The sequence below is a fragment of the Coccinella septempunctata genome, chromosome 3 (genome assembly GCF_907165205.1).
Source record: "Coccinella septempunctata chromosome 3, icCocSept1.1, whole genome shotgun sequence".
NCBI lineage: Eukaryota > Metazoa > Arthropoda > Insecta > Coleoptera > Coccinellidae > Coccinella > Coccinella septempunctata.
In genome coordinates, this window is record NC_058191.1 from 24,805,784 (window position 1) to 24,833,735 (window position 27,952).

Sequence of the window (27,952 nt, forward strand, 5' to 3'; positions counted from 1 at the left end):
GGTTTCATTTCCTTCATCTCGACAACCAAAATTTTTCGAAAAAATCTGTCTGCTTTCAATCAGGCGCAAAATGAAAAAATATTCAGGAGTAAAGAATATTCGTCCGCTCTCGGACCGCCGAGCCACACAGAGACCTCTATGTATATCTCTGCATAGACAAACTCATTACCGAACAGATATCTCTATTCGATATTGAAAGTTCAAGGCCAAGAATGATCAGCTGTTATTTTGTTTATATTTTCATTTAACATGACAGATTTATCATTCTCTCAACTCTTTTCATGATGAGGCCGATGAGGGCAATCAAACAACATTCAAATTATCTCCAACTGATAATTCTTTTAGACACTGCGATAATTTGCCACAATTCCCTCTCGCATAATTCTGACGACTTTCTAAAGTTCAGAGTATCAAAATGAATTTTGTGAAATTTGCGGTATGTTCTCCTGAGCAATTCCCCATGAAAAATGTTTTCAAGGCTCGTCAAACTTAATTTTTTTATTTCAGGTGAGCAGTAACGGACCTAAATTGCTCCCCTTTTTCAAAACTCTAGTTTTATATTTTCTCATCTTTCCATCTTCTGAAAATCCTTCAATACTCGGCGCAGCTCTGAAGTGTCTTCCAATAATAAGTTTGATGTTTTTTGTCTTTCTTCATGGAATGAGCTCAAAGGAAGAGTGGGTTTAAAGCTCAGCTTCAATTGTCGTTTCTTCAAAACCTCTGATTTCAGGTACAAGTACTCTAGACGAATTTTGGCAGGATTAATTTTTTGTTGTGTGGGAGATGCATTTTTAGTATGGCCAAATTTTTTTATACCAGGCATGATATCCTTTGCTATTGGGCATGTAAATTACATAAATGCATTTGGTTTCAAGCCTCTGAATCTCACTGTTGGTATGGCAGTTTTGGCTCTAGATATAGGGGGAATCTTATATCTTCTGCCCGGCATCCAAGGAATAACTTTGAGTATAGGAGTTCCACTGTATGTTATTCTTCTAGGTGTTATGATGTGGAGAGCTTTGGCTCGACTTAATAGTATCAAGGTAAACAGCACTCTTTCTAATCTTTGTTTCAGGGACAGATTTTGGGTCTCAAACTTTGAAACTCAATATAACACTGTTTTTATCAAAAATTGGTAAACTTCACATGTAACTTGATGAACATTTCATTTAAACATTTGGATCAATCAAATTAAGAAATCTCATATGTAGGCTTTAAATTGTCCAGGAGAAGTGTATGTGAAAAGGTAGAGCCTAGATGAAACTATTACCGAAACCTTCAAATCTCATTCAAATACTAGCTGACCTGGCTAACTTCGTACTGTTTAATCAGTCATGGTGGGTTTATGTAGCTTGACTAGTTCTAAGACCTAAGAAAGGGGCAATCTAATCTATTCTTTCACTTTATCATCATCGACTTATTCGATTGCTTCTTTTTTTAGGATTTTGTTTTTAGGAACTAGCTGACCTGGCTAACTTTGTACTGTTAATCAGTCATGGTGGGCCTCAGCCTCCACCCTCACCCATCCTGTGCTACACTTTGAGTTCTACCCTTACTGTTAGTACGATACCCTGCTGGTGTGAAAACCCGGGAGGTGCAGAACGCATTCAGGGGTGAACTGCCTTTCCTTTATTTTTCCTAACTCGCCACAGTTAGTACGAACCTCTGCTGATGTGAAAACTCGGGAGGAACAGAACGCACCTAGGGGTGAACCGTCGTAAATCAGTGCCGTCTTGCTCAAACCCTAACCTTGCTGAGTTCCGACAACGGACAATAATGTCCGTTAAGTGTGAGTCTTGAGTTCTGGCTGGCGAACGAGTCCGTAAACCCCGTATCGCGTTTGAGATATAGAGGAGTATATTTAGTTTCTAAATTGAAAAAAAAATTCCAAAATTCTTAGGCCCGGTTGCTCAGTTCAGGATTAATCTAGGATCAACTTTAATCCCCTACTGAGCAACCGGTCCTGAGTGTGTTGTTTCTGAAGCGACTCCACTCCTGATAAAAATCCTGAATTCTCCCCTAAATGGAGGTTTGTATAATTCAGTTTATATACATTTCTTGCTTTTAGGATTTTAAGAACTGGAACAAAGTATGCTCTAGCTTAGGTGGGATCTTATTTGTGGTTTCTGATCTAATATTAGGAATCAATATGTTCAGGTTCCGGGTAAATCATTCACAAGTGAGTGGGTATGGAAAGTAATGGATTTTATTTTTAATTGGCTCATTATTTTACAGGCCCTAATCATGTCTTCTTACTATACTGCCCAACTCAGTATTGCATTAAGTGTTGTAGATTCTAGTCATACTGCCAAATGAGCATTTATAGTAGTAAAAGAAATTTCTTGATTTCTTGGGGGTATAGATTCATTTGAATTATTTATTTAGTAGAAAAAGCTGTGAATCATGAATATGTCCTTTTAGGGTATTCTCAAAAATTTCGTGTTACAAGTTAACTGTTGTAACTGTTCCTAACAATAATTTTTGAAATTTATATGAAGACTGAGGATTGAAAAGACTTATGGATTATGCTTTATACAAAAAGTGATTGGACATTCTCCTCTATATGGCCAAATTACTTCATCTTAATAAAATGCTCAATAGAATTTAAATATAGTTCATTGTTCAATCAATACGGAAGGTTGGCAGTTACACAAAATGAATAAACTTGCAATTTTCCTAGCCCAACATAAAACATTCAAGTCAATCAAGTCTGCCAAACAAATTTGAAGGAACTGCCTTTTTTTATTGTTTTCTGTGAAAGATATTTTGTTATGACAATACTCCCATAAACTATAAACATAACTCACTTTATTGTTAAATCACAAATAGGTAAAATACATTTATGTTGATAGATATGTTATATACTTATATGAAATAATTCTGTTTAGTTAGTTTAGTATTATGGCTGTGTTGTTTACTCATCAAATAATTGACCTTCTGCCTGTTAAATACTCAACTTTTTTTCTTAGTTCGATAACCGAAAATATCAATCATAATCCCAAACAGGCTATTTTCTTTGTTCATAATATTGGGCTTATGCAGGTCCCCAAGAATTAACACCTAAGAAACGGTCTAATTGTCAGATGCTGAGCATGTGATCGCCATCTGCCAATTTGATTGGTCCTTTTCTCAAACCTTGTCCAGATGCAGCGATAAACGCTGCGATTTACCACACGCTTCTCGAGGTCCAGGGCACACTAGATCTCATCACATGCTGCAGCTGGACACCTGTCTAATTCCCCATAAGCTCACTCATTGTTATTCGAAGAAACATTATAATCAAATTTTCGTCTTCCTCAAAATTTACATAGCCAAAATATAGGGATCTGAATAGGTGACGTAGTTCAACCTTATGTTATAGACTGAAAAATAAACAGATTTCCTTTTAAGTTGATTTCAACAGTAAGTAGATTTCAATACAGGAAGCACCCTGTGTTGCAAGTGCCAAAGATTGAAGTTGTTTCAGCTAGAGATAATGAATATATAGACTTTTTCACAAATTAATCTTAGATAGTTGGGCCACAGCCCTCTTGGGCGAACTATGTGTTTATTTCTATAATGATATCTGATTTTTACATTTCAACTGCATGAAAAAACTGTGATTTGGGTTTTTGTATGAAAATAATAACAATAACTTGTTGAGGTATCACTTTATTCTGTATATAAGCTTTTGTTTAAAAAATGTTACAATTATTTAATTTTTCTATTCCAAAGGACATATTAGAATTTATAATAAATAACAATCACTGTGGAGTTTAATTATATTTCAACCCCGTAATATTTGAGTTCTCAATCTCATCCACATAAATTAATCTTCTCGTTGTGTGATACCCTCTCTATGTAAAATATTAATTTACTGGACTAGATGGAAGATAATTTTTAGAATTACTTTATATAATTATTTTTCAATTGAATTTTAAGCTGTATTCAAACATTGTTTTGAAAATAATCAAATATAATAGAATTATCAAAGGAAATACATTCTATTTGGTATTCACTGCACGGTCATAGTAATAAATGATTATGTATTGTACATATATTTCTCAGTTCTTATTTGTTCTAATAGAATCGACAGCAAAATAAAAAAATTACCTAGGCATATTTATTTTTTAGCCCCTTAAATACTTGGAAATATCCAAATTTGAGGGTGAAATGAAAAATAATACTAAAACATTTTATCTTTGGTTAGTTCTAATTTTCAGAATTTAACAAATAAGTGGCGTCTGCAAGATTTCACTTTGCCTCTTAAAATATGCCCATTACTCTGAAATTTCAACTTTCATCATGGTAGAATTGCGTTTGTAATTATGGAATTTCAAAATGAAAACCGTTTCAAAGATTAAATATCTGAGTATGAAAACATGGACAGCCGCCTAAAGATCTTCATCAAAATATGTTTAAGAAAAACCAAGCAAATCCTGTGTGAAAATAAGGTCTTGCTTTGATGTAACATGTATATTTTTTGCCAATTATAACTATTAATTTTTATTAAATTAAATATGTAATTTTACAAAATAAGTTAAAATGTTTCAGGAATCATTGGGAAATTAGTATTCGTACTTGTCAAGTCGTTTTGCCAAAAGAAATGATTCATTAGAAATTAATGAAACTGCAACAGGGAATTTATTCAGCATCATGCTATTAAATTAGATTTCTATATGTGAATAAAAAGAAGGTAAATTCAAAAAACTTTTTTGAGAATAAGTTTATTAGTTATAAACAATAAGAATTCGCTATTTTTTGGTGATTATTTCATACTTTTAATTCTAATGAAGTAACTTTGCCTCCATTCCTCTTTAATAGAATGGACTGCTCCAATAACGACAGATGAAATATATTGCATGAGCGCCAAGGAAATTGATGGAAGAATTTCCTGTAAGACTACCACAATGCGTTCTTGCTATTTTAAGTCTTATTCATTACTTTTTATGTATAGTTTTTATCGATCTGAAACAATAATGTACATATGTTCACATAAAATCATTCAGTCATTTTATAATTTTTCAATTGAAGAGTACACGTTACGAAATTCCGTCCGATAATACCTCAATTTGTCGTTATCTTCATTTCCACAACTGAACAACAAACCCACTAGCACTTTCGTCGGTATGATTATGAACACACTTTGTCACAGGACTGCGAGTGGGACTGACCGGCATACATCCACGGATTTTGCGATCGGTCGCATTCGCATTGAGAAGAGTTCTCGTGTTCCTGCAAAAGAACTCCCTTTTCCATTTCATTCATCTGTTGAAGGCTTGCAGGGATGCTCAGGGTGCTCCTTTGGCGGCACATGTATGGCGTCGCGTTCGGCGATGGGGTGTCCCGGCCCTGCATGTCAAAATGTCATTTAATATAGATGGATGAGAGTTGGAATAATCGGGGAAGAACGAAAGGAAATGAGAGGGAAAAATGGAATGTGTTTCGACAAATAATTTCAAGATTGAACCAAATAAGTAGATTTAATTTAATCTCATACATTGAAGAACATGTAGTTGAGAAATGTATTGTTGAATTCAATATGTTTCGCATAACCAGTCGCAACAGTATAACGTGATGCGGCATATCAGAATGGGAATATCTCTTAATATACAGGGCGTCCTCAAAGATGAGGCTTTTTTTTTGAGAGAAGGTAGAACTCATCAAAATAAGTCGTTTAACCAAAAATTGATGGCTGAAATAATACAACCCCTAGAAGTTCGACAAAATTTCATTGAATTTCAAGTACGGGACTGTGGAAGGTGACTCCGGCATCGCAAAAACGAAACAAAACATAAACATATGGCTGGAAAATGAATGGTTCAGTACCAAGTTCATCGGATTAGATGCATCAGGTCACTTTTGAGAGAATCATAATTGAAGGGTACTGGGAAACAACCATCGATGTCAATTTTCCTTTCAGCTGAGAAAAACTTCAAAATCCGTTCATATTATTTGAAATATAACGAATTAAATATTTTTGTTCTCGGAATGATTATTATTAATATAATTATACATCAAATTAGTGCATTATATGAAATTACTTAGATTTTTCTTTCCGTGTATTGATCGACATCGTTAGTTCTTTCCCTGTACGGTAAATCTTCCGAGACGATTTAGTGTATGACTGAACTAGTTTCATGCCTGTTTTAATATACCATAAGATACTACTCTTCACTCTGAATAGAATTGTTTGTCTATCTCATTTTCGGACAAAAATTGACATTGATGGTTTGGTCCCTGTACCCTTCAATTGTTGTATCGTGCAATTTAGGGTGCAAAAAAAGTTATGATGAAAAAGTGCTATGATGTTTCCCATTTTCATTCCATTTTTACGACGATTGTTGGAATGTTCGAACAAGAAAATTGTGATGCCCATTGTGAAAAAATTCGTGAATAATTTAGACGAATTTTATTGGTTAGATTCTGAAGTATTATTCTATTTTTTACACTTGTGTCCTAAGTCTCTTCTGTCAATTGGTATCGAAATGAGCCATTTCATAAAATCGTGTAAGTTACTAAAAAATAATGACAACAATTCGGCAATCCTAAGTTTCCATTTTCATTACCACGTAAATATCGAACGAGTTAATATCTTAAACGAAACCACATGGTCGAATCAGGAGATAAGTTTTTTCCCCCTGCTTTGCGATAATTTAGCTAACAAACGGTCTAGGGTCGTATTAGGATCTATTTCAGTAATCATTTTAAATTTTTTTTCCACTTTGTCATTTTGAAAGTTTTGTATAGGTGATTTTCGAGGTGATTTTTAGTGAAACGCTTCATTTTGATTAGTTTACCTTCTGTTTAAAAAAAAGCCTCACCTTCAAATACACCCTGTATAAAATAAAATCGCCATTTTGTGAGTTACAACATTTATAACTCAAGATCGACTGGACTGTTCGTTATGAAATTTGCTTGAAATACACTTCATGAAAAGATATGTGTTCTTTTTTCCATTCAGCAACAGATTCGATTTCCATCAATTAGAATTAAGGATAGAGTACTTGTTCAGTCGTGAAGGTAAGGTTGCCTATCTCGAGTCAGGCGGTTTTTGTCCCGATGGCTGGCGACGCCTTGCGGGCAGAAAACAAACTCTTCGATCACCAAAAATAATAATAATTTCATCGTCGGGCGCTCCGAAAGGTTTTTAAGAAACAGATTAATCGCCGTAGTTGTCGCACCATTTGTTATGGATATTATTGTGGAATCATCTATATTAAATGAACCTGAGTTATATTGGGCAACTTCTTCTGCCATCAGACCAGTGGAGATTCGTCTAGGTTTCTTCTTCAGCCCATTGGGGTAAGTAAGAGCATTCTCACCTGTTCAGTTGCTCAATATCCACAATAATAATTAATCATCAGAAATTCATCGCAAACCATTTGCGAAAAAATTTCTGTTATTTAACTATGCACATTATTCAAAAGAGTAATTGTTGATAAATTTATATAGAATTGAAATAAAGCAAGAAAGGAAAAGATTGAGATAAAGTCAAAAACTGTAACTTGAAAATCTTTACCCTTTTCGGTAATTACTTGATTTACTTCATCATTGTTCTCAGTATTCTGAAGAGACTTTCGGAACTCTTTCTTGAAATAAAAGAATCATTAGGAAATCGAAATTACTTCAAAAACAATCACATGATATGTTTTTAAGAGGATATCAAGCAAGCGTTCTTTGGGTGATTACTTCTTTCAGAATTGTATTGCATTTTTTTTATGGGTTTATAGGCTATCCTCAACCCTTGCAATCAATTAAATTAATAAATAATTATGTTGGTATTACTGGTTTCCTTGCCGAAATGATGATCATTCTTACCCACTATTACTTCATAACCAAAAAAATAGTATATTTACACTTGCCTGTCGGGAAGGTCCACAACAAGTGTTGAGAACACAGGAGTTCTCGCTGTCTGTAATCCTAGGGCAATGTAGTGCGCAGTCTTCGGTGTCTTGCTGGTCATCCTCAGAGTTCGGATATGGAACATCTAGGAACTCTGGTTGGATAGTGGTAGAATGAATTCCCTCATTGTGGAAGAACTCTTTCACCTTTTCAGCAATTTTCATGTATTCATATAAATTGCGACATCTAAATGAAATAAAAACCTTATAATCGATAAACAAAGCACAATTAGGAGTTATTATTTTGAAACACTTTAATTGAAATGTACATCAAGTTTCTTTAAAAAATGTCTTGACCAGAAAAGATAACTTTACCACGTTCTTGCATTTTAACACAGGCATATCATAATTACATAGAATTGGAATGCTCAACGTATGGTGCATGAGGTTTATAATAAAAGACCAATGGCAATCAGATAAGACGCGACAAAGATATTGAAATGTGAATAGTTTTTTTAACTAATTTTTTTACCCTATTAAAATACAATACCACCTTTGAGTATTCGAATTAATACTCAAGGATACCATTCAATTATATATATACACAATTGCATTACTTTATTTATTTCCACAGTTATTTATGTTCACAGTATAAGGTTATACTGTTCTGACTGACTCTGTTTCGGTGCGTCACGTATTTATATTCGCAGAAAATTAGCGCTGGGGAGTCTTCCAGAACCCATCTTCGAGGATATTCCGGAATGCGACAGGTCTATTTTCGTTCATAGTGAAAAGAAACTCGCGAATCAGCACTTGGAGCTAATAATTTGTATTCGGTTAGAACTGCAGTACTTACGTTATATGGGCTGAAGCAATAATCCTATCACCAGCCAGTTGCCATACATGAAATTCATGTACCGCTAAAACCCCATCTACGTTAGCCAACAAGCGTCCCTTGATGGCGTCAACTTGTATATGCGTTGGTACCGTCTGGAGAAGAATCAGTGCAGAATCTCTCAGCAGGGGCCAAACAGAGTGGAGAATTAAAATAACTAAAACTATACTAAGAGATGGATCTATGTAGTATTTGTATTTCCAGTCAGTCAACCTGGAATGTATACACTCATAAATATTATGGTTCGAATTCGATTGAGACATTTGAATAAAGTGTTGCGTAGAACTTCTTCGAGTTTTTGCTTCGTTCAATTGACTGATCATAATAAAATGAATAAATGATCTACATTGGCTAAAGCGCGACAAAAATCAGTAGACTACAATTTGATAATAAATTCTAAATTTGAATCACAAGAAACAGATCGTTAACTTGACCAACCCCTCTGGTGTATCGAACATGTATTATTTGTATTAAATCAACGTTGCTCATGATTTCACAAACTTTCTTTTCAAAAACGAACTGGCTCTTCTTGAGAAATTCTCACCACTTTTGGGGTGAATCGAATAAAAATAAGCAAACCGATGGGTCAACTTGTTTACAGGACAAATCAAGGTCCAGGCATCTTGATAGTTGAAGAATGGTTACCGGTTAATTTCAAATGTTACGTCCAGTTTCATAAAAGATTTAAAGTCACTTTAAGCTTCCTTTAGTGTCATTTTTAATAGGGTTAAAGGATGCTTTAAAATTGAAGCGACTTTAGGATTTAGGTATCATGAAACCGGCCGAAAGTATTGTTTTTTGTAAATTTGTATGCCCTTAATAAAAAAAAAACCTGATCGGAAGACTCCCTCAAAGCTGTTTACTCTGTTATAGAGGATCGGAAGTAGGCATAGCAATAAGAGCTACAAATGTCATCTTATCATAACTTTTGTACCAGGAAACAAATTTGAATAGTTTTTTGCTTCTACCCTGAAGCTAAAGAGGCTATTCGTTAGTGATCGTTAAGCTTTCAAACTATATACTTATGCATGTATGATTTTTCATTATTTCGCCATTTATGTTTATATAATCAAAATATAAGGATTTGATAATAGAATTCATTGTATGCTTTCTTCTATTGTATCTATCTGCACAAAACAGCTTGAGGAATATTATTGAAATAATAAAAGAAGCGAAATAATAAAAAATGATAAAAAAGCAAAACACCTAAGCAGTTACGTTTGCAGCCTAGTAAACTCATTCGTAAAGACGATAAATACCTGTAAAAAATTAAAAAACTTTAGCGATCAATGAAAAATAGCCCCTTTAGCTCCAAAGTAGCAAAAATGTCCCCTGGTTCAGAAGTTATGTTAATATGACATTTGTAGCTTTCATCGCTATATCTACTTTGGAGCCCCTACAACTTATACTGAGTTTATGTAGAGTAACTGAGAACTAGTGCCTAAGAAAGAGACCAATCTATTTGGCATATGGCGTGCACGTGTTTGCCATCTGTCAATGAGTTTGGTTCCTTTCTTAGATACTAGTTCCCAGTAACACTCCGATAACTAACCATTAGTAACCAGCGTTGACCGGGGTCTTTTTTTATCAAGGGAATCAGGGTCTACAAAAATCAACAAACACTTGAAATTGACCGATATCCATTTTTCATACATTCAGATACCCGATGCTTTGTAGCACGCCATTCCCAAACAATGTTTTTTTCAGTCAATGGGTAATTACTAAACAAGTGTAAGTGAATAGCTGAGAAAAAATTTGAGGGATGATTTCTTGTCGAGAAATAGTGTCTTTCATATTTTTTTCGAGCGTAGATACGGTATTATCTACAGGGTTTTCACCATAAACTGGACAAACATTAGAGTCGTATACATAGATTAATAAAACAGGAGATAGAGCATCTTGACAAAAACGCGTTCACGAAATTCTGCCATAAATGTGAATTTGGATATCTTGGGTGGGGGAACTGGACAGGGGCGGATTCAGAACTAGTCACACTGTGAATATTTCAGGTAGTCAGCAATAATTTTATATCGAATGGAAATATGTTTCAATGCAAAGATTTCGAGTATTTTTCTTATGACAACTAATCAAAGGGATGTAGAACTAATATGTAATACCAAAACAAAACTTATGTAAAAAAGAATTTATTTTGAATACAATGTTACCATACACAAATAGTCAATATGACCCTAACCTACATACAGATTATTTGAAATTTTATTCACTAAGCATAAACTGAAAACCAAAAATTACTTTCATGAAAAAAATTCCCTTTAGAATGGTTAATTCTCAAATCAATAGAAGTGGAAGCAGCTGAAGTTTATGGAATTTGTATAATGAGAATCTAAAAGAGTTTGTTCATTGAAGAAATCCTCAAGCCTTCCGTACAGATTTTGCGGAATGAAACAGTAATGTAATAATGTAAACATGAACCAATGATTGTGAAATAGGAAATTATTTCTTATTTTATACAGTAACTCATAAAAGAATCCCTCAATTCTAAATGAAGCATCAATATTTTGTTTTACGGGCAGTTTTAAATTGAATTAAGTTATATTGCATATAAACTAAAGCTAGAGCTCTAACTCAATAATAATGTAACTTTTAAGCAAAGCTTTCCAAGCTTTCATCTTGAATTTTTCTTTCCAATGAATTAGGAACTGCTTGTAGGGCAGCAACTTTTTTCTTGAAGTACTGACGACTCATTCGTAATCTTAAATCGGTTTTTTGACGTCAATTAGCTGTTTTTTAATTTCTGTTCTCCGCTTGTCTCCTGCAACAATTTTTTCAACTGAAGTTTTACTTCGAAATATGAGGTATCCTGATAACATACATTTTCATTTAATAAATCATAAAAATAATGGGAATATCCGAGCTCTAATTGAATGGTCATTATTGTAATCATAATTACAGTAGTAGCATAATTTTTACATTGAAATACATTTTAGAAATAATGGAAACTTTTTTGATTCTCACAAAAATTTCCAAACATGACCTCAGCTCATTTTTATGGATTTTCATTCCTAAGACGAGTTCTATTTGCCATAGCAATTTATAAGGAATTTTGTATACCTCCCTGGTTAGGTATGTACCTCACTTGTTTTATTCTTGAACTACAAGAAGCTTTCATTTCTGCAAATCCTGAACTGGCATTCGTGTTTCTTGATATTGTTCCCATTTTCCTTCCATTTTCCTCAAAAACTCCAGTACTGATAACAGGTTTGGCACATTATTGGCTATAATTACAACATTATTGAAGCAATTAAAATCTCGTTATACTGTTCATCTCGAAACCAGGAAGAATGTTCATACTAAAAAGCATTATATAATAAGAAAAAATCTACTATAAATTTCAAGTTCAGAAGTAGTCAGAAATCACTTGCAAAATTCCAAAGAAAGTGATAATCAGACAATAAAGCGAGTTAAATAAGTGGTAAACTACCTATCTTACCTCACTCGGGATGGCATCTTTTTTCAAATTCACGGTAAAAGTCGATTACTCTCATTATACTGAAGTCTGGAGTATAAATTACAAGAGAAGTGTAAATTGTTTTCAAGACCCAGTGCAACTCTCCACTGCTGTCGTCTGGTTTCATTTCTGGGAAATCTAAAATTGAAATCAATTATTCGATTGTATAAACTCAACATTTCAATCCCTTCATTAGATGGGATTCAAACTTAATTCGACCCTGGCGTGCCCTAACTCCCTCCCCTGATTCCATAAAGTCGTGAACTCAAACAAGAATAAAATATCAAAAACTTACCAGAATAAATAAATCGCTTTCCTCTTTCGTATATAAATTGCACTTTTATTTTAAACACACGTTTTTACGCCACATCGCTGCTTATTTTCCAAAATATTACGACGTGAATGATTGAAATAATATTTTGACAATTACAAATACACACGCCGTCTTAGAAATTTTAGAAGCGATCTGGAGGGGAAAACAAGCGAAAATTCATTTCATTGGTGGTTGCAGGGAGTGGGCATAATTTGAAAAATGAACAGTCTGGAAAATAGCTTATGATCCATCTATTTAATCTATGGTCGTATATATGAGATGAGAAATATATTTGCCTTATGATATACAGGGTGATCCACAAGGTTTTGGCCGGATGCCAAAATACCGCTCTGATTCTCTCTAAATGTCCAACTACCACAAAAACAATGGGTAGACCGAATAAAATAAGCGGAAGAAAAGCTCGAATTAGGTCTTCAAATAACATCAATACACCAAGTGAAAGATTTTGAGATCACTTACCAGAAAACAACAGCCGATATTATCACAATAACTGAGCCTAAAGCGTCCGACAGAACATGTAGAAAGACCCCTCTCATGTTCATCTGGCCGGATGAATGAGAGTGGGCGTGACCGTGCGAGTTCTGCTTGACCGTCGGTGGCGGTGGTGGCGGCGGGGGACTGGGGTAAGTCTCGTCGTTCTCGTTGTCGTCCGTCACCGCCAACTGCGTGAGGCGGTTACGGCTGTGTGACAGGCGACCGTGCGAGTGCCCATGAGAGCCGCCATGTTCTGTGGAATACAAAAATTTGGTCAGATATCGTAATCAAATACTAGAGTCACATTCTCTATAAATGGAGTAAATCATTTTCATAACACTGGACGGTCTCCTCATATGCACAAAATGTCCCTCGAAGACAACACTGATTCCGTTCAATAAAAAAAGAAACGTTACAACCTAAAATTATAATTTCAACGTTATTTATTTTCAGTTCATTGTCACAATTTTTTATAGTTAATTTGCTCCTGACAATTTAGTGCAAGAATTTACGCAGGAGCAATATCTAGGTGATATTCTGGACAGCCAACTTAACTGGAGGAAACATATAGATAGGACTCTTTCCAGAGCCACGGATGCCATGTGGTTTTGCAAAAGACTCTATGGAAAGACATGGAGCATGAAACCGAAAATGGTACTGTGGCTATGCACAGCGGTAGTACACCCTATTGTCATAAATGCGTCTTTAGCACGGCGGACAAAATCCGAAGAGGAGGCTACACGCAACCGGTTGCAGAAACTGCAAAGGCTGGCCTGTGTTGGTGTGACTGGTGGAGCTATGCACATAACTCCTACCGCAGCGCTAGAGGCCATACTTGATTTGCCTACAGCTACATGTGAGGAAATGCAGCTTCCTGAAAGCAATAAGGATACCCCTTCGGGAATCTCCTACCCGGAAACTGGGTTGGAGAGGATATTGAATCAACTGGACTCAAACCTCTTGGCAAAACCATCGGATGTTATGCCAATCATCTTCGATTTCGAAACGCCCTTTGAAATGGTCATAGCTGACCGTCCTAGTGCAATAAGTTTCGTAAATAGTCTGTAGTCTGGACAAAAAGTCATCCACGTGGTTTACTAATGGATCAAAATCAGAAAGGGGCACCGGCATAGGAGTATATCGACCTAAATTGAGGATCTCTAAAGCCCTGGAAAGTGAACCCTCTATTTTACAGACCGAGACTAGAGAGATATGGAAGAAGCGTAACGCCGACGTACGCTAATAACGTTATGCGGTAATGGAATAACGTCTTGCGCTGTCTGGCTCAGATTTTAGTCGTATGGAAGATACGAATTTACGATATTAGCGTAAGCAACAGATGTCAGATGATGGGTACATGTCAAAATTTGTTGTCGATATAGGTTTCTAATGCTTGTTGGGTTGATTTTATGCTGTTTTTGTGGATTATGTGCGTTTATATGGAAGCATATCTACAGGATATGCAGGATATGTGGAGTTGGATTAAGCTGTATTGAAAAATACCTCTTCACAGTGATGCTTTCATAATTTCAAAATTTATGGACATGGACCAATAAGTGGCCACTATAGTTACCAAGAAAAAATTGGAATATCATCTGAAGGATATGTAGAAATAACGTAGGATTATTTGTGTACTGCTTTACTGCAATCAAGCCATAAGCCAATGTCCAATCTAGATGTTTCCACTTTTATGAGTCTTAATAAAAAAAAGCTCGAATTGAACCCTTTTATTTCCTATTGAAAACAAGTTACAAAGTTCATAATCATCAATATGGGATTGAAATAGGTACTCAGAATTGAACACTAGGATGGAAATTTCTATTTTAATTCGACTCTTCCTTTCATGTGACCCATCAATTGAAGATATACACTTTTACCTTTGGTTATTAGATTATTCTTGAGGAACTCATTTCGTCTCTTTTGCTACTATTCTCTTAAAAAAAATTCGATTCAATGTCAATTAAGAGGTCCATGTTTCAAAACATAACCTATTTATGTCAAAACAAATGGAAAAATAGAAATGCGCAAGGCAAGAAAACAACGTTAATTACGATAACGTGCTACGTTATCCACCCGTAAATTACGGGATGCGGTAACGTTAATACCGCCCGTTATTCTAAAAATGGAAATACGCATGCGTCGTAACGTTAATCGCGTTTGACGTTATTACCGCATGTTGTTACAGATGCTTTCATATCTCTCTAATATGGTTGTTTACGTATGCGCTTAGGGGTGTCTTAAAATGAAGTGACTCAACTATGGGTACCAGGGCATTGTGGTGTGAAGAAAAATACGATGAACAAAATGAGCATCAAGGTTAACACCTGATGGACCTGAGCCTTTCTGCTCAGGCAACGGTCCAACAATGGGAGTTGAACAAAAGGATAACCCTCTGGAGAAACACTCCTGGACTTACTCAGTCAAGGAAATTCGTGATGATTTCACCGACCTACACCAGAAAACTGCCAAAGCTGTCACAAACTGAGCTTCGGGTGATGGTGGTACTGCTGACGGGGGCACTGTCGGTACAAATATTATTTGTACCGTATGGGAAAGTCAGCAGATGAGAATTGTAGGCTCTGTGGATCAGAAGCAGAAACAGCTGAACATATGGTATGCAAATGTCCAGAGCTGGCTGGCCTAAGAACCATTCATATGGGGAAACCGGTTCTGGATACTCACGAGGTAACGGCCAAGGCCCCTTAGGATGTTATCGATTTTATCAACACCATAAACGGCCTCCTTGGGTCCCTATGAAAGAGTAGGGTAGGAACAAAAGTTCTACATGGTCGCAGTTCCCGAAGGACTAATCGAGCCACAACGACCCCGGTTCAAATAATAATAATAATAATTATAACCTATATTCAAACTGAGCAAGCTTGTGTGGACATCAAACTAAGGATGATAATTTTTGTGAATATTTCAGACCGATCTTATTAGTGAGTTTTTGATCGTATTCTCCAGTTTATTTACACTGATATCTTGAGTCTCTTTTTCTGTTAACGATTGATCATGAGATCTTATTACGCAATTTTCATCTACGTCATTTTGAAGATTTGTAGAGGGTTTTGGAATGGTTCATTTTGACGAGTTCTTCGTTCTGTTATAAAAAATGACGCCCAATATGTATAATGACACATGAACTTGAGGTTCTTTAAAACTTCTTGTCGCATACCAGTTTTATCAGCAATTCAACCTCTTTTAAAAACACCTAATTAGTGACGTTAGAATCACTCTCTTAAGGAGAGGTCACAGCATATTTCTACAGAATCCTCAGTGTGATATGAAAAAAGAACTCGAAATGACTTTAGAAACTATACAACAACAGATTAATAACAATCATTAATTCAACGAGAGCGAATTTTTGTTTTGTTATCGGTCTAACTCACTTTTTGAAATTTCTACCTATATTAAATTTTGAACTTACCGTGAAACAAAAGTAAACCAATCAGGTTTACTAGCAACCCTAAAGCTCCAACCACCACCAGTAACTTTGGGTCGTGTATAGCCTCCACTTCGATGAACCTCTTGCAAGCTTCTACTGTTATCGAGAAGCATAATGCTACTAAGAATACTGCATTGACTAAAGCCCCCAACACTTCAGCTCGAGCCCAACCAAAAGTGTTTTTTGACCATTTCTTCGGGGACATCTGACAGGAAAGAAAAATAATTAGGACGACTGACACCAGGGCATGTGTTCATATGCTTACTTTTACTGAGAGGAAAGCCACTATGAGTGCTGCTACATCACTAAGCATATGAAAACTGTCGGCTACCAGCGCCATAGAATTTGTGATGTATCCTACAACAATTTCTACCAGGAAGAAACCCATGGTCATCCACAACATGGTCAGCAATCGACATTTCTTGCCGCCAAGTCGCGCCATTTTCACTGGAAAGAAGGAACATTTTTTTTATATGACTTGACATGAAAAAGTATGTGAAAACGCTGTGAACTAATCAGAGGAGTTAAATTTAAACATTCACCAAAAACAATACAGCATAATAATATACTATACCGCGTGTGAATTGAAATTGAGCAAAATCCATATATAACTTGTGAAAAACTTTTAGATTTACAATTTTTTCCTTTCTTGAGTACCTACCCTTTGAATTTCTTAAGGGAAAATCAATCATGAAAACAGAGCATTTGCAAAGTCCACTAGAGGTTTTCATAAAAGAGAGACAGCATCATACTTTTTCAATTCGAATGGCACATGCAGAATTTTATGGCCCTATAAGAGAGTCCATTCAAAGACCATTTCAATAATTTGCCATACTTGAGGAATGTATAATCAACGGTTTTGTTTTGGATCATTACTGTACAGGGTGTTCACGACAAGGTTGTCAATTCCGACAAAAAAGTTACCAAAACTCAATTACATAATTCAAGTGGGAACCATCAATGTTTTTCACAATTCATATCGATTATACGATTTGTTCAATTCCAAAATGTTGAACAAATAGCTTGAATAACGCAGAAACTATTCGATTTGGGTGAAGGCAAGATATTTCAGACACTGAGTTGTTAGTTCTTTTCTCGGTAACGGGAATGATTCCAAAATTCCGATTTTGACCTACTTCAAAGATTTAAATATTCAAATGGATTAATGAGATAAAAATATGTATTATGATTTTTGTGATAAATGTGAATATTCATTAGGCTTTTTCTTATTCTATTTTTGTATCGGAATCATTACTCTAACACCTCAAAACAGAAATATAAATTTCTGAGCATTGCTCAATTTCAAGGTAAAATAATTCAAAACATCGAACAAACTACGTAAAGAGAAAAAATTTACCCAATAGAATTTAGACTGCAAATATATCCAGAGTTCACATACAAGAATTCACTCAACTAACTGAAACTAACTTTTCTTCCTTTTTCGTATTGTTACATCAATGCTAAAGTCTGAATTGGGAACTAACTTCATGATGAAGAACCAACAGATGATTAAAATTGGTTCGAAAGAATATTAAGTGTGTAGGTGTAGCAGACAGATAAATATTGATAAGAATATGACAAAATAATGGTTTTATTTGAATATTCCTAATTGAATTACAAACTCCGTGTTTTACTCAACAGAGGTAACATCCAATTCAAATTAATGAAGTTGAGGAATAATGGTTTTTTAAGATAGTAAGTTACGTTTGCAAAGATATTTTTGTTGATGAATAATGATTTTGTAGCTAGATCAACAATCCCGACTTGGAAGTACACGTGAAGTGAAATCAGTACCTAATCTTTTTGACAATAATGAAATATGAAATTAGTACACTGATGGGAAACGAATTCGGTATCATAATCTCCATTGTCCAAAAATCAAAACGAATGAAGTTTATACAAGATTTCGATCTCAATATAATCTAAGCCGATCACAATAGTTATGATGTTTGCTGAGGTTTAATATTTACAGAAAGCTTAAAAATTGTACTTTTTCATTAAAAACGAAAGTTTTGTCGATTGTCGTGAGATCATTGGTCAAAATTTCTAGAGACAAGTTATTCTGTTATTCATTCTAATATATTCAGAATTGAATTCGATCAAAATTTTATACAATCAATCACCCAAGGATATTCAAAATAAAATAACTTGGAAATTATTGGTAGAGAAATACAAAAGTGAAGATTGTATCGCACCACTCATTTTCTTTTATTTCATTATTTTCTAGTTTTCAGCTTTACACCCCATTTTAGGGCTATTCTGAATAAAATAATATTTTGCTTGTAGAAGACTACCTTTGGTTTTTCAAATAAACGGTTTCTGTACACCAAGGCTGCAAATAAATTATATCTATCAGTTTGTTTATGCTGAAATATTTTTCATGGAACATTCAATTTTATTGCCAGAAAATGAGGGTAAAATCAATTGACGGGTTTCAGTGTTATCATTTTGAGATATTTGTTGAAGAAGTATAAATTTAATTCCAGACTTATACCCAAGCTTGTATAAAAAAAATGGTAGTAGCTGTGGTCATTGTTCAGAAAAAACCTCAACTGCAATTTTTTAATGAATACCTATCTCATTTTGTACAAGCATACATGGTATAAAAAATGTATGAAAACCTAATTGGTAAACTATTGAAATAATGCGCCTTTCACACAAATTGGAAAAATAACCCTTTTTTCTTATTAAACTATGAGCTAAAAAGGCTTCGTTTCGAAAAATAGGGTTATTTTTTTATTTTGGTTAACGTACGGCGGTTTACTTTTGGGATACCTGTATATTTTCGTGAATCGCCCTTAGAACACCATTGAATGATGCTGTCAAACTGGAATGAAAGTGACATATGTCAAAATTACAATAGGTTTGTTCGTAGAGTGGTTTGAAACGGTTGTGAACTGTACAGAGCAAGCGCAATTCCATTTTAGGGTAGCGAAAATCCATTTGCGCTTGCTCTGTACAGTTCACAACCGTTTCAAACCACTCTACGAACAAGCCTAATATTAAAAATTGATTGGAATTAATATGAAAGTACCATTATATCTATACAGCTGAATCAACAGTGCTCGATAAAACTCTTAGAAATTTTGGAGTAGGAGAATGATTCAAATGAGTATACATACCATATCATATTCTGAATCTACAAGAAATTCTTATTTGAAAATACCGCGTTTTTCATTATTTACCTGTGTGCCTTTTTGACACAAAAAATTTCATGGTTATGATGGTTTTAACTCTTGAAAACCGTTGGAGTTAAATATAAGATTTGTTTTAACGAAATCCCGAAGAGTTTTCAAGTCTTCTAACTCAATTTTTTGAAACGGCATGTCCTGAACTCATTTTATCCGTTGGATGCCCTAGTTAGAGGGTGGTCTGTATCCAACAGAAAAATAAGTTAAGGGCATGCCATTTTTATGGAAACATTCAAGGCCCAAAATTAAAAGTTTTAAAATTAAAAACTTCTTTGTCTGTTGGATACACACCACCCACTAGGGACGGATCAAAATAGTATAAATAAGATATTAATAACCTGCGACTGTGAGGAGAGTTTTTTAGAGTGTATTTGTGACAAATACAACATACCGAGTTTTTTATATCAGGGGAGTCGTCTACTTCTTACTTCAAACTCGATAAATTCGATAAAATTCGACAAAAAGGCCCGTACGAACATTTTCATGGGAAATATTCAAATTTACCAGCATTCTTCTCATAACCTAATTCTCGATAGCAGAAGATAGGTACCCTTATCGTAATTTACCGACGTTGTGCATTCGATAACGATATCGGCAACAAAAGAAATTCCAAGCGGATTAATACAGTAGTAGTGAATAACTGATCATACAGGATTAATTGAGCAATTCAAAAGAATGAATTGACTTTTCATTTTTATCGGTTCGAGTGGTAGCCTATCGAAATCGATATTTTTTACGAAATGCAACATTCTCATTGTTCATACTTCATACATGTTGTTGTCTCTGAATTGTTTCTCTAGATAATGAAATGTGGGTTTATGCATTGAGTACGAATATACAGGGTAATTCACCGCTGACTAGTGGAATACAAAGTGTATTTTGTAAAAAGCACCTTACAAATACTTGGTTACTTACTTACTAATGCTCTATAAGACGTTTACGGAAAACTAACCACAATTTTGTGCCCAATATTTGCATGTGGGATTTTCGAAAATGAAATATCCGTGCATCGTTGGATAGCTGAGTTGATGGCAATTTTAACATGCTATCTGTGAATGAAATAGGGTCAAAAAAGTAACAACGAGAAACTGAACATCAGGTCACCTAGTTTTTTTTTTAGAATTTTTATTGGTCCACACTCACGTCTATGTCAACAGAATAGCCATTTTCATGCTGGTATTGCTCAGTTTATGTCTCTATGTATATGGACTGAGCATGAAAAGCATGTAATGGGGAATTCTCCTCAATCTGGGTTATCATAGCATATGCAAGTTTGAATAATTATGAGTTTCATTCATGAATTTTTCAAATGCACCGCGTAAACTATTCAAAATCATTCTTCAAATATGAGGTTTCAAAATTCAAATCGCTTCGTTTCTAGTTTAGAATTTGGCAACAGCGCCTACTAGAAAATAAAAAGAACAATGGCTAGTTTATAAAATAACAGATGTTGATTTTCAGCCATCATAAAAGGCGCGTACTTACTGGCGCGCCTCAACAGCAACCGGCCATAAAAATCTCCCGTAAAATTTTACGACCTTCCTCGTTCGTCGCAGACTTCATAACCATCCATCTTTGTCTATCTCATCAAGATAGTGTATTTATTGTCCTTTATTATCAACGCATGTTTCAATCGATGGTGCCAATTTGTGCAATAGAAACGAAACGCTTTAAATTTTGAATACCCATTTTTATTTCTCATTTTTAAGTACTTAAAATAACTTTTTTTGGGAAACGGTTGAAATGGTTATTTCAAAATGTGACGTTTTAGAGATATTTCATAAAAAATACATCATTTTCGCCAGAAGGAGTATTCCCTATTGGCTGTTTTATAGAAAGAGAGAAATGATCATCAGATCTATACCCGCCTTTTTTCTGTTGATATAGACGTGAGTGTGAAATTCTAGAAAAGAACAACTAGCTGACCTGATGTTCAGTTTCTCCTTGTCACTTTTTTTACCGTATTTCATGCACAGATGCAACGGAAATGTTCAGTCCATGACTCCATGTCTATGGATTCAACTCATGAAATGTCAAAATTATTTGGCGGAACATAGAATTTTAGTGTTTTTCTGTGGTTTCCGGAAGTCATGACTGATCGAGCAGTTCAAAATGGCTGTTTTTCTCATATTTAAAATGTTTCCTTGATAACGCTGAAAGTTCCCATTGTAGGTACATATGAGGTTTATACGTGAATCGGCTGAAACAATAAAAAATCTAGGCTGCAATTTGAAAATTTTGAGCTTTTATGAATTCGTTTTGTCCAACTTGATCATTTTTTGTGAACACATTTCTGATCCAAACAGCAAACAGCGTTATAATGCTACAGAATCGCACAATTGAAATTGGTAAAAAAAAATTGGAAAAACCTCCCCTGCAGAAAAGAATCCCAAAAAGCTCATAAACCTTTGAGTTTTTGACCAAGGTAGGGCATACTGTTGAAATTGCCGTCAAATCAACTATCCAACGATGCAAAGATATACTGGGTGTGCTATTTGAAATAAGGAAGTAGTGGGCTGTTTCCGGTATAACCGGAAATTGCTGAGGCCTGAAAATTATCATTGTCAAAAGCCCCAACATGCAAATTTTCAGCACAAAGTTGTGATTATTTTTCAAAACGTCTAATAGGCCATAGCGGTGAATCACCCTATGTAGGAAGAGAACGACGTTTATGAAACTTTGCAGACAAGTACAGGGTGTCCCAAATTCGATGCTCACTGAGACCATCTCAAGAACTATAATCTTGAAGGACACCCGATTGCTTTTTTTGAAATAATTAGATATCAAAAAGCAGATCATAGATATCTTGATTCGTCCTCGAGTTACAGGGAATTTCTGAAAAATAACTTTTTCAAATATTCCGCTATAACCTGGTTTATGCTCGAGATATTCGAAAAATTCCAAAGCATGTTTTTCAGTAATTTTTGTTATTATGTTTCATTTGATACTCGTAAAGGATTAATTACCATTGCAGAGATATAGAGGAGAGTCGGCGATTTTTAAATGGATCACGCTATATTTTTCATTCGCAGATTTGTCGAAAAGCATCTCGCTACAGATTTTTGAAAAATGTCATTCGATACAAAAATATTTGGTTTTTAGACTTCATTCTTGACATGAGACACCTTATATATTGAGTATTGAATATACAGGATTTATAGCAACTACCCTCTATGTTTTTGATTCAAATGGGAAACCCCGAATATTTTCGCAGATTTCAAAAGATTTTATTGTTTCAAATTCGTGTATACTGAGATTAGTGGAGATAATTTGAAAAAGAAATAATTCACTCCACTGAGAGAATAGGTAAATTTATTTGTTTTAGAGTAAGGACAATGAAAACGTGAACAGGCGTGTTTGGATAATTATTTGTATTGATACAATGTAGTTAAGAAAGAAAGAGTACTATATCTAGTAGGTAACTGTTGACAAACCTATTGATAGAAATAAACTGTATGATTAAGGATGGCCCATCTACGAGAAGAAGATACACATACATAGAAAACAGATCACCTAGTATTGATGAATTCATTAGAAAAAATTTCTTGGAATGTATTTGTTCAAGTCAGGATAAGAGAGGATCGGTTTTTCAACCATATCCACAGTATGGTTTTTGTGTTATCGTCTATTCTCACAAAAAAGCTACGCGATGATTGTGTTGTTTAACTACAATTTGCATTTGATCGTTTTTCAATACTTCGTGAAGAGATAGTTTATTTTGTTTATCATGCCTAGAAAAAATGTTGACCTCCTTAGCACAGAAGTGTAAATATGGCAGTGGATTGTTGTCGGGTATGGCCTCACACGAAGAGCTACAGGTACACTTTAGGCCAGAGACAAACTCTGCTTTAGGCGCTTTGTTCTACAGGACCGCTTACACGTCCACTAGGCCAATAATTTCAGATTAATGGTTTCCATACCCATTACAATAACAATGCGAATTGTTTATCCGGTATGTCCTTCCTTTTACTCCTAGGTGCAGAGAACGGCTGGTGATCTTTGGTGATGAATCCAGATTCTGTTTGGGCAGGCATGATGGCAGAGCAAAAGACGAGATTTTTGTGGAAAGGCACTACACGGCCGGTATTATGGTTTGGAGGGCTATTGCTTATAGAAGTACAGCCAACATCACCGTCTTGCTTTACATCCAGTAGGTGGTGGAACCAAATGTTCTGCCCTATATCGGATGCTATCACTTTTTCAACAAAATAATGCCACATGTGCCAAAATTACGTTTTGGCTCTGTTTGAAGACAATCAAGTTGATTTGTTACGAATATTTTATAAGTTATTATTAAAAAAAATCTCAGTTTGGCGATGCTTTGCTCTGTTCATTTTCGTTCTATGCTTTTTGATTAATCTTCCGAAATCCAGGATTTTCATTATATTTTTCCATAATAATTCTCGCTTGTCAAACTTTCAATCTCGGTCCATTGCATTTATTAAACAGATAACATTGCCGTTTGCTACTCAAAATTGTCATCAGAACTCCTTATTTTTTTTCCAAGTGATGACAATTCTTTAGGCAAAAACTCTTTTCAAAACTCTTTTTCAAATTTTTTTTATTTGCAGAACTACTAATTACGGATCAACTGAAATCAGTAAGCAAAACTTGGTAATGCCTCATCTCCGACTAGAAAATGAGTGTAATCTGAACTGATATCATTGGTATTGACTAATGGATGCTTGAAATCAGTTGAAGTTATGTTTTAATCAGATGCAGTTTGGACAAGGTCAAGCATTTTCCGTTTGCAGTTCGGAACTTGATATTCATAACGAAATGTATTCCTTCGACGGAAAAAAATGAAAACAATATTTATGAAATTTTGCAGGTAATTACAATGGCGCAAAATGCATCTGATGTACAATTTTTTGTTGATAATATACTTCCGGTTGGACCGGATATACCCTCAACATTTTTAATTTATATGGGACCCCCTGTATATCTTTGCAGATATTGAAAGAGCTCGGAATTTCGAATTCGTACCTACTGGATTGGTTTTAGTGTAGAAAATCTGAATACACGAGGAATTATGGAATGTTAATAAACTTCTTCTGAGTTTTTTACATTACCGAAAAAATACTTTCAGATAAACAATTGATGTCGGGTGTATGTATAATTTTGCGCCATTGCACTTAACTGGAAAATTTCATAAATATTGTCCTTTTCGTTCAAAAGGTATTTACTTGGTTCCATACTTTATCCCAACCCTTTGAGTATACAGGGTGATTCATAACTATTGGGACATAGGCTAAGGGCAGATTGTTTGGACCAAAATATGGCGGCAGGACCAAATATACCTCAATAAAATATTATTGTGGAAAAAGATGTTGAATTTTTTATAAGGGGACAGAATAATATTTTTTTCGAAGTTCGAAAGTCCTTTATTAAAAGAATTAGAAAACGCATAGAAGTCGGAGGAGGTCACGTAGAACATTTAATTTAAGTTTATTCTTTTTATGTTACATTGTTTTTAATTATGCTTTATCGTAGAAATGAATAAATAAAATAAATAAATCATTACTTCAACTCCCCTCCCGATCCTCTGAACGGTTCAATTGTGTTTTCCTTAAAAACGGATGAAAGAATATACTGTGAAATTATTAGCAAAAAACGAACAAAAAATTCAACTTTAACGCCATCTTTTTCCTCTGCAATATTTTATTGAGGTATATTTGGTCCTATCGCCATATTTTGGTCCAAATAATCTGCCCTTAGCCTATGTCCCAATAGTTATGAATCATCCTGTATACACTAACTAAATAGTATTGAAGATCAGTAAGACTTCTATCGAAAGCTCTAACAATTATGTTCAATATTCTTTATATTTTACTCATCAGCCCAATGCTTTGAAAATAATTACACTTTGTAATTCAAATGATCTTTAGTTCCTGACTTACTAACTAGTTATTTAAATGCTCGAACTGGTGACCCTTCGCCTTCACAATTATTATACGGGATTTGTTAGAAACGGCGAACACATTACATTTCCTTTGATCCAAAACTACTTGACCTTGTATTAATCATATTGAATGTCTGCATTCGAATGTTTTTTTTTTTAATTTTAGGATTCAAATTCCATGTGTTTTGGTCATAAATTCTTCCGTTCATACTTATACAATGTCTCCCTTTTCCCCTGAGATTGCAGAAAATGTAATTAAATGAATGAACTGATTCATGTTTCATACCACTACTTCAGTTGAGAAACGTAAGTTTTAATTCATTGCAGATGCCCTTTCCCTTTTAGAGGTCCCTTTCCTTAGACTGTTAGTAAGTCATGAAACACGAAAATCACAATGGAGGTATTCACAAACTTACTCTGAGTAAGGTCTGATTACTCGAAGCGTTCACAAATGTATTTTTCATTATCGGAGTATACCCTCTGAGCATGGCTATACTCATAGTTCATACTCTACTCACTACTCAGTCAACTCTTTGAGTAAGTTTGTGAACATGTGAACCCATGAACGCAACCAATGCATTTAGGAACAGTTTCCTTTTGTCCATCCTTAGCTTAACGCGTAACGGCTGGTTGTTTGGGCCCCCTAACGGTTAGTGACGCGCTGGTGCTTGGTCGATAAAATATACATAATATGTTTTTGAGAATTTCGTGAGAAATATTCCATTTTGTCAAACTCTAGGATGAAAAATAATTCAATTCAATTCCAGTTCCAGTCAAACATAAAGTTATTTCAAAATGAAAATATGCATAAATCCCGATGAGATTTCATGACATCCGAAACGCCACATTACTTGAAGCACCCTGTATATTCGTATTTAATAAACGAAATTTTCTTTGGATACTCAGCAAGAACAATTTAGGGCCAAGTAATAAGAAAAAAATAAAATAAATTTCAATTACATCTATATTTCGAAACTACAGCGTTTCTTTTTCAGGATGCTGAAATTTATGTATTTATGTATTCGATTGAAAATTTCAATGGGATTGGTTACATTCTGCATTCGAACTGCAATAAAAATGCATCAACATAACAAGCCAATACCTACCTAATTTATTGTTCTCTGAATTATTATTTGAAATAAGAACTAGTGAAATTTCAGTTGGCCATAGGGCATTAAATGGAATTTTCCGTATATATGGGATAGGAAATGGTGAAATACAAATCCTTGAAAATTCTTTGCGTTAGAAATGAAGAATTCATTTTGAAAAATACACTCAATTATCAGATAACAATAAGAACTAGTCAGTAAACAAATTCATTTCCCGAATTCAGTTCGCTGACAGATAAACTATGTTGATAATATTGTGTTACCTAACTGAAGAAGCGACAAAGATTACTCTCCTCATGTATCAAGAAAGCAAAGATTTCCACGAATATGGATAGAACACAACTCGTGAATATGAGGAATTTGTATTGCAATAATTTCTATTTCAATTGAAAATTTTATTGCGATTGCTTCATACTAAATCCAATTTTGATTAAGGCTATTAAAACCCAGTGAAGTATGATTTAATTAACTAGGAACGAAAAACAATCATATGATTTTAATTCTAGCCTAGGTATTTAGTATTCTTCATCAATAAGTTGGTCAATGTCAGGTGAACTCTAAGTGATTGCATATAATTGGTTCTTCGAAATTACACATTTCATTTAATTTCATAATAACAATAACTGATTCAAGTAGGAAATTTCAACCAACAAAAAATTTTCAAATAAAATAATATGCAGACCGATTTATGAAGGTATATTCGGAAATACTAATCTCATTGATGGAGCAAAAATTTGGATACATTCGCACAACATGTGAAAAAATTGCAAAATCAATTTTCCAAAAGAAAATACTCACCTAAAACTTTGATATAATCGAAGTCACTAAACAAATTTTGTCAATCTTATTCGTATTGGCGGAAAACTGGTCATTTTGAACTAATGGGGTTTATCTCAGTTCCGTATATGAATCAGCATAGTGTTCCTTATTCATAGCCAGTTTTAAATTCGTGGAATTTAGTATTATTACAATATTCAAGAGAATAATACAGGTAACTGAAGTACTTCTCGAAATCGTGCAGATACTGTCATTAGTCTCACATAACTGTCAGATGGGAAAGCATGATGACAGATGACAGCTGTCATCAAGCAAATGTTAACCATAGAAATATGAAAAAGGTAGAAATATGACACAGATAAGAATATGACCTCCAAGACATAGAAGTTGGAGAAACTATTTCATTCTGTTTGTGACTTTTGTTTTTAAATTTTGAATTAGGGAGGCTCAACCCTCCATATTATTATGTGGAATGTTGTGACTTATTCCGGGAAAATAAATAGTTTGTGACACTAACATATGGAGGGTAGAAA

The 27,952-nt window shown here is 34.5% G+C and overlaps 2 protein-coding genes across 3 annotated transcripts; one reads left to right on the top strand and one right to left on the bottom strand.

The window, feature by feature from the left end:
- Positions 1–217: 217 nt before the first annotated feature.
- On the top strand, positions 218–3,753 carry LOC123309052 (lysoplasmalogenase-like protein TMEM86A). Its single transcript, XM_044891896.1, has 5 exons — positions 218–436; positions 508–677; positions 731–1,043; positions 2,069–2,179; positions 2,236–3,753. The coding sequence occupies exons 1-5, from the start codon at positions 416–418 to the stop codon at positions 2,314–2,316; spliced, it is 696 nt and encodes a 231-aa protein (XP_044747831.1). The 5' UTR covers positions 218–415; the 3' UTR covers positions 2,317–3,753.
- Positions 3,634–27,694, bottom strand: LOC123309051 (zinc transporter 1). 2 transcript variants are annotated; one of them, XM_044891894.1, is made up of 7 exons: positions 27,441–27,694; positions 16,706–16,887; positions 16,423–16,645; positions 12,981–13,248; positions 8,680–8,931; positions 7,845–8,070; positions 3,634–5,331 (listed from the first exon to the last, which is right to left on the bottom strand). In XM_044891894.1, exons 2-7 carry the CDS (start codon positions 16,880–16,882, stop codon positions 5,113–5,115), a joined length of 1,365 nt encoding a protein of 454 aa, XP_044747829.1. In that variant the 5' UTR covers positions 16,883–16,887; positions 27,441–27,694; the 3' UTR covers positions 3,634–5,112. The 2 variants fall into 2 exon arrangements, with proteins under 2 accessions (XP_044747829.1, XP_044747830.1); XM_044891895.1 differs by lacking the exon at positions 27,441–27,694 and adding an exon at positions 17,798–17,820.
- Positions 27,695–27,952: the final 258 nt, after the last annotated feature.

Bases quoted from the DNA above. Each gene is read 5' to 3' on its own strand.
- LOC123309052 (XM_044891896.1), top strand. From the start codon at position 416: ATGAATTTTGTGAAATTTGCG. The intron at 1,044-2,068 runs GTAAACAGCACT...TCTTGCTTTTAG, and splicing joins CTCGACTTAATAGTATCAAG to GATTTTAAGAACTGGAACAA. The intron at 2,180-2,235 runs GTGAGTGGGTAT...ATTATTTTACAG, and splicing joins TCCGGGTAAATCATTCACAA to GCCCTAATCATGTCTTCTTA.
- LOC123309051 (XM_044891894.1), bottom strand. From the start codon at position 16,882: ATGGCGCGACTTGGCGGCAAGAAATGTCGATTGCTGACCATGTTGTGG. The intron at 16,646-16,705 runs GTAAGCATATGA...CTTTCCTGTCAG, and splicing joins TGGCTTTCCTCTCAGTAAAA to ATGTCCCCGAAGAAATGGTC. The intron at 5,332-7,844 runs GCAAGTGTAAAT...TTTGACATGCAG, and splicing joins GTTGTGGACCTTCCCGACAG to GGCCGGGACACCCCATCGCC.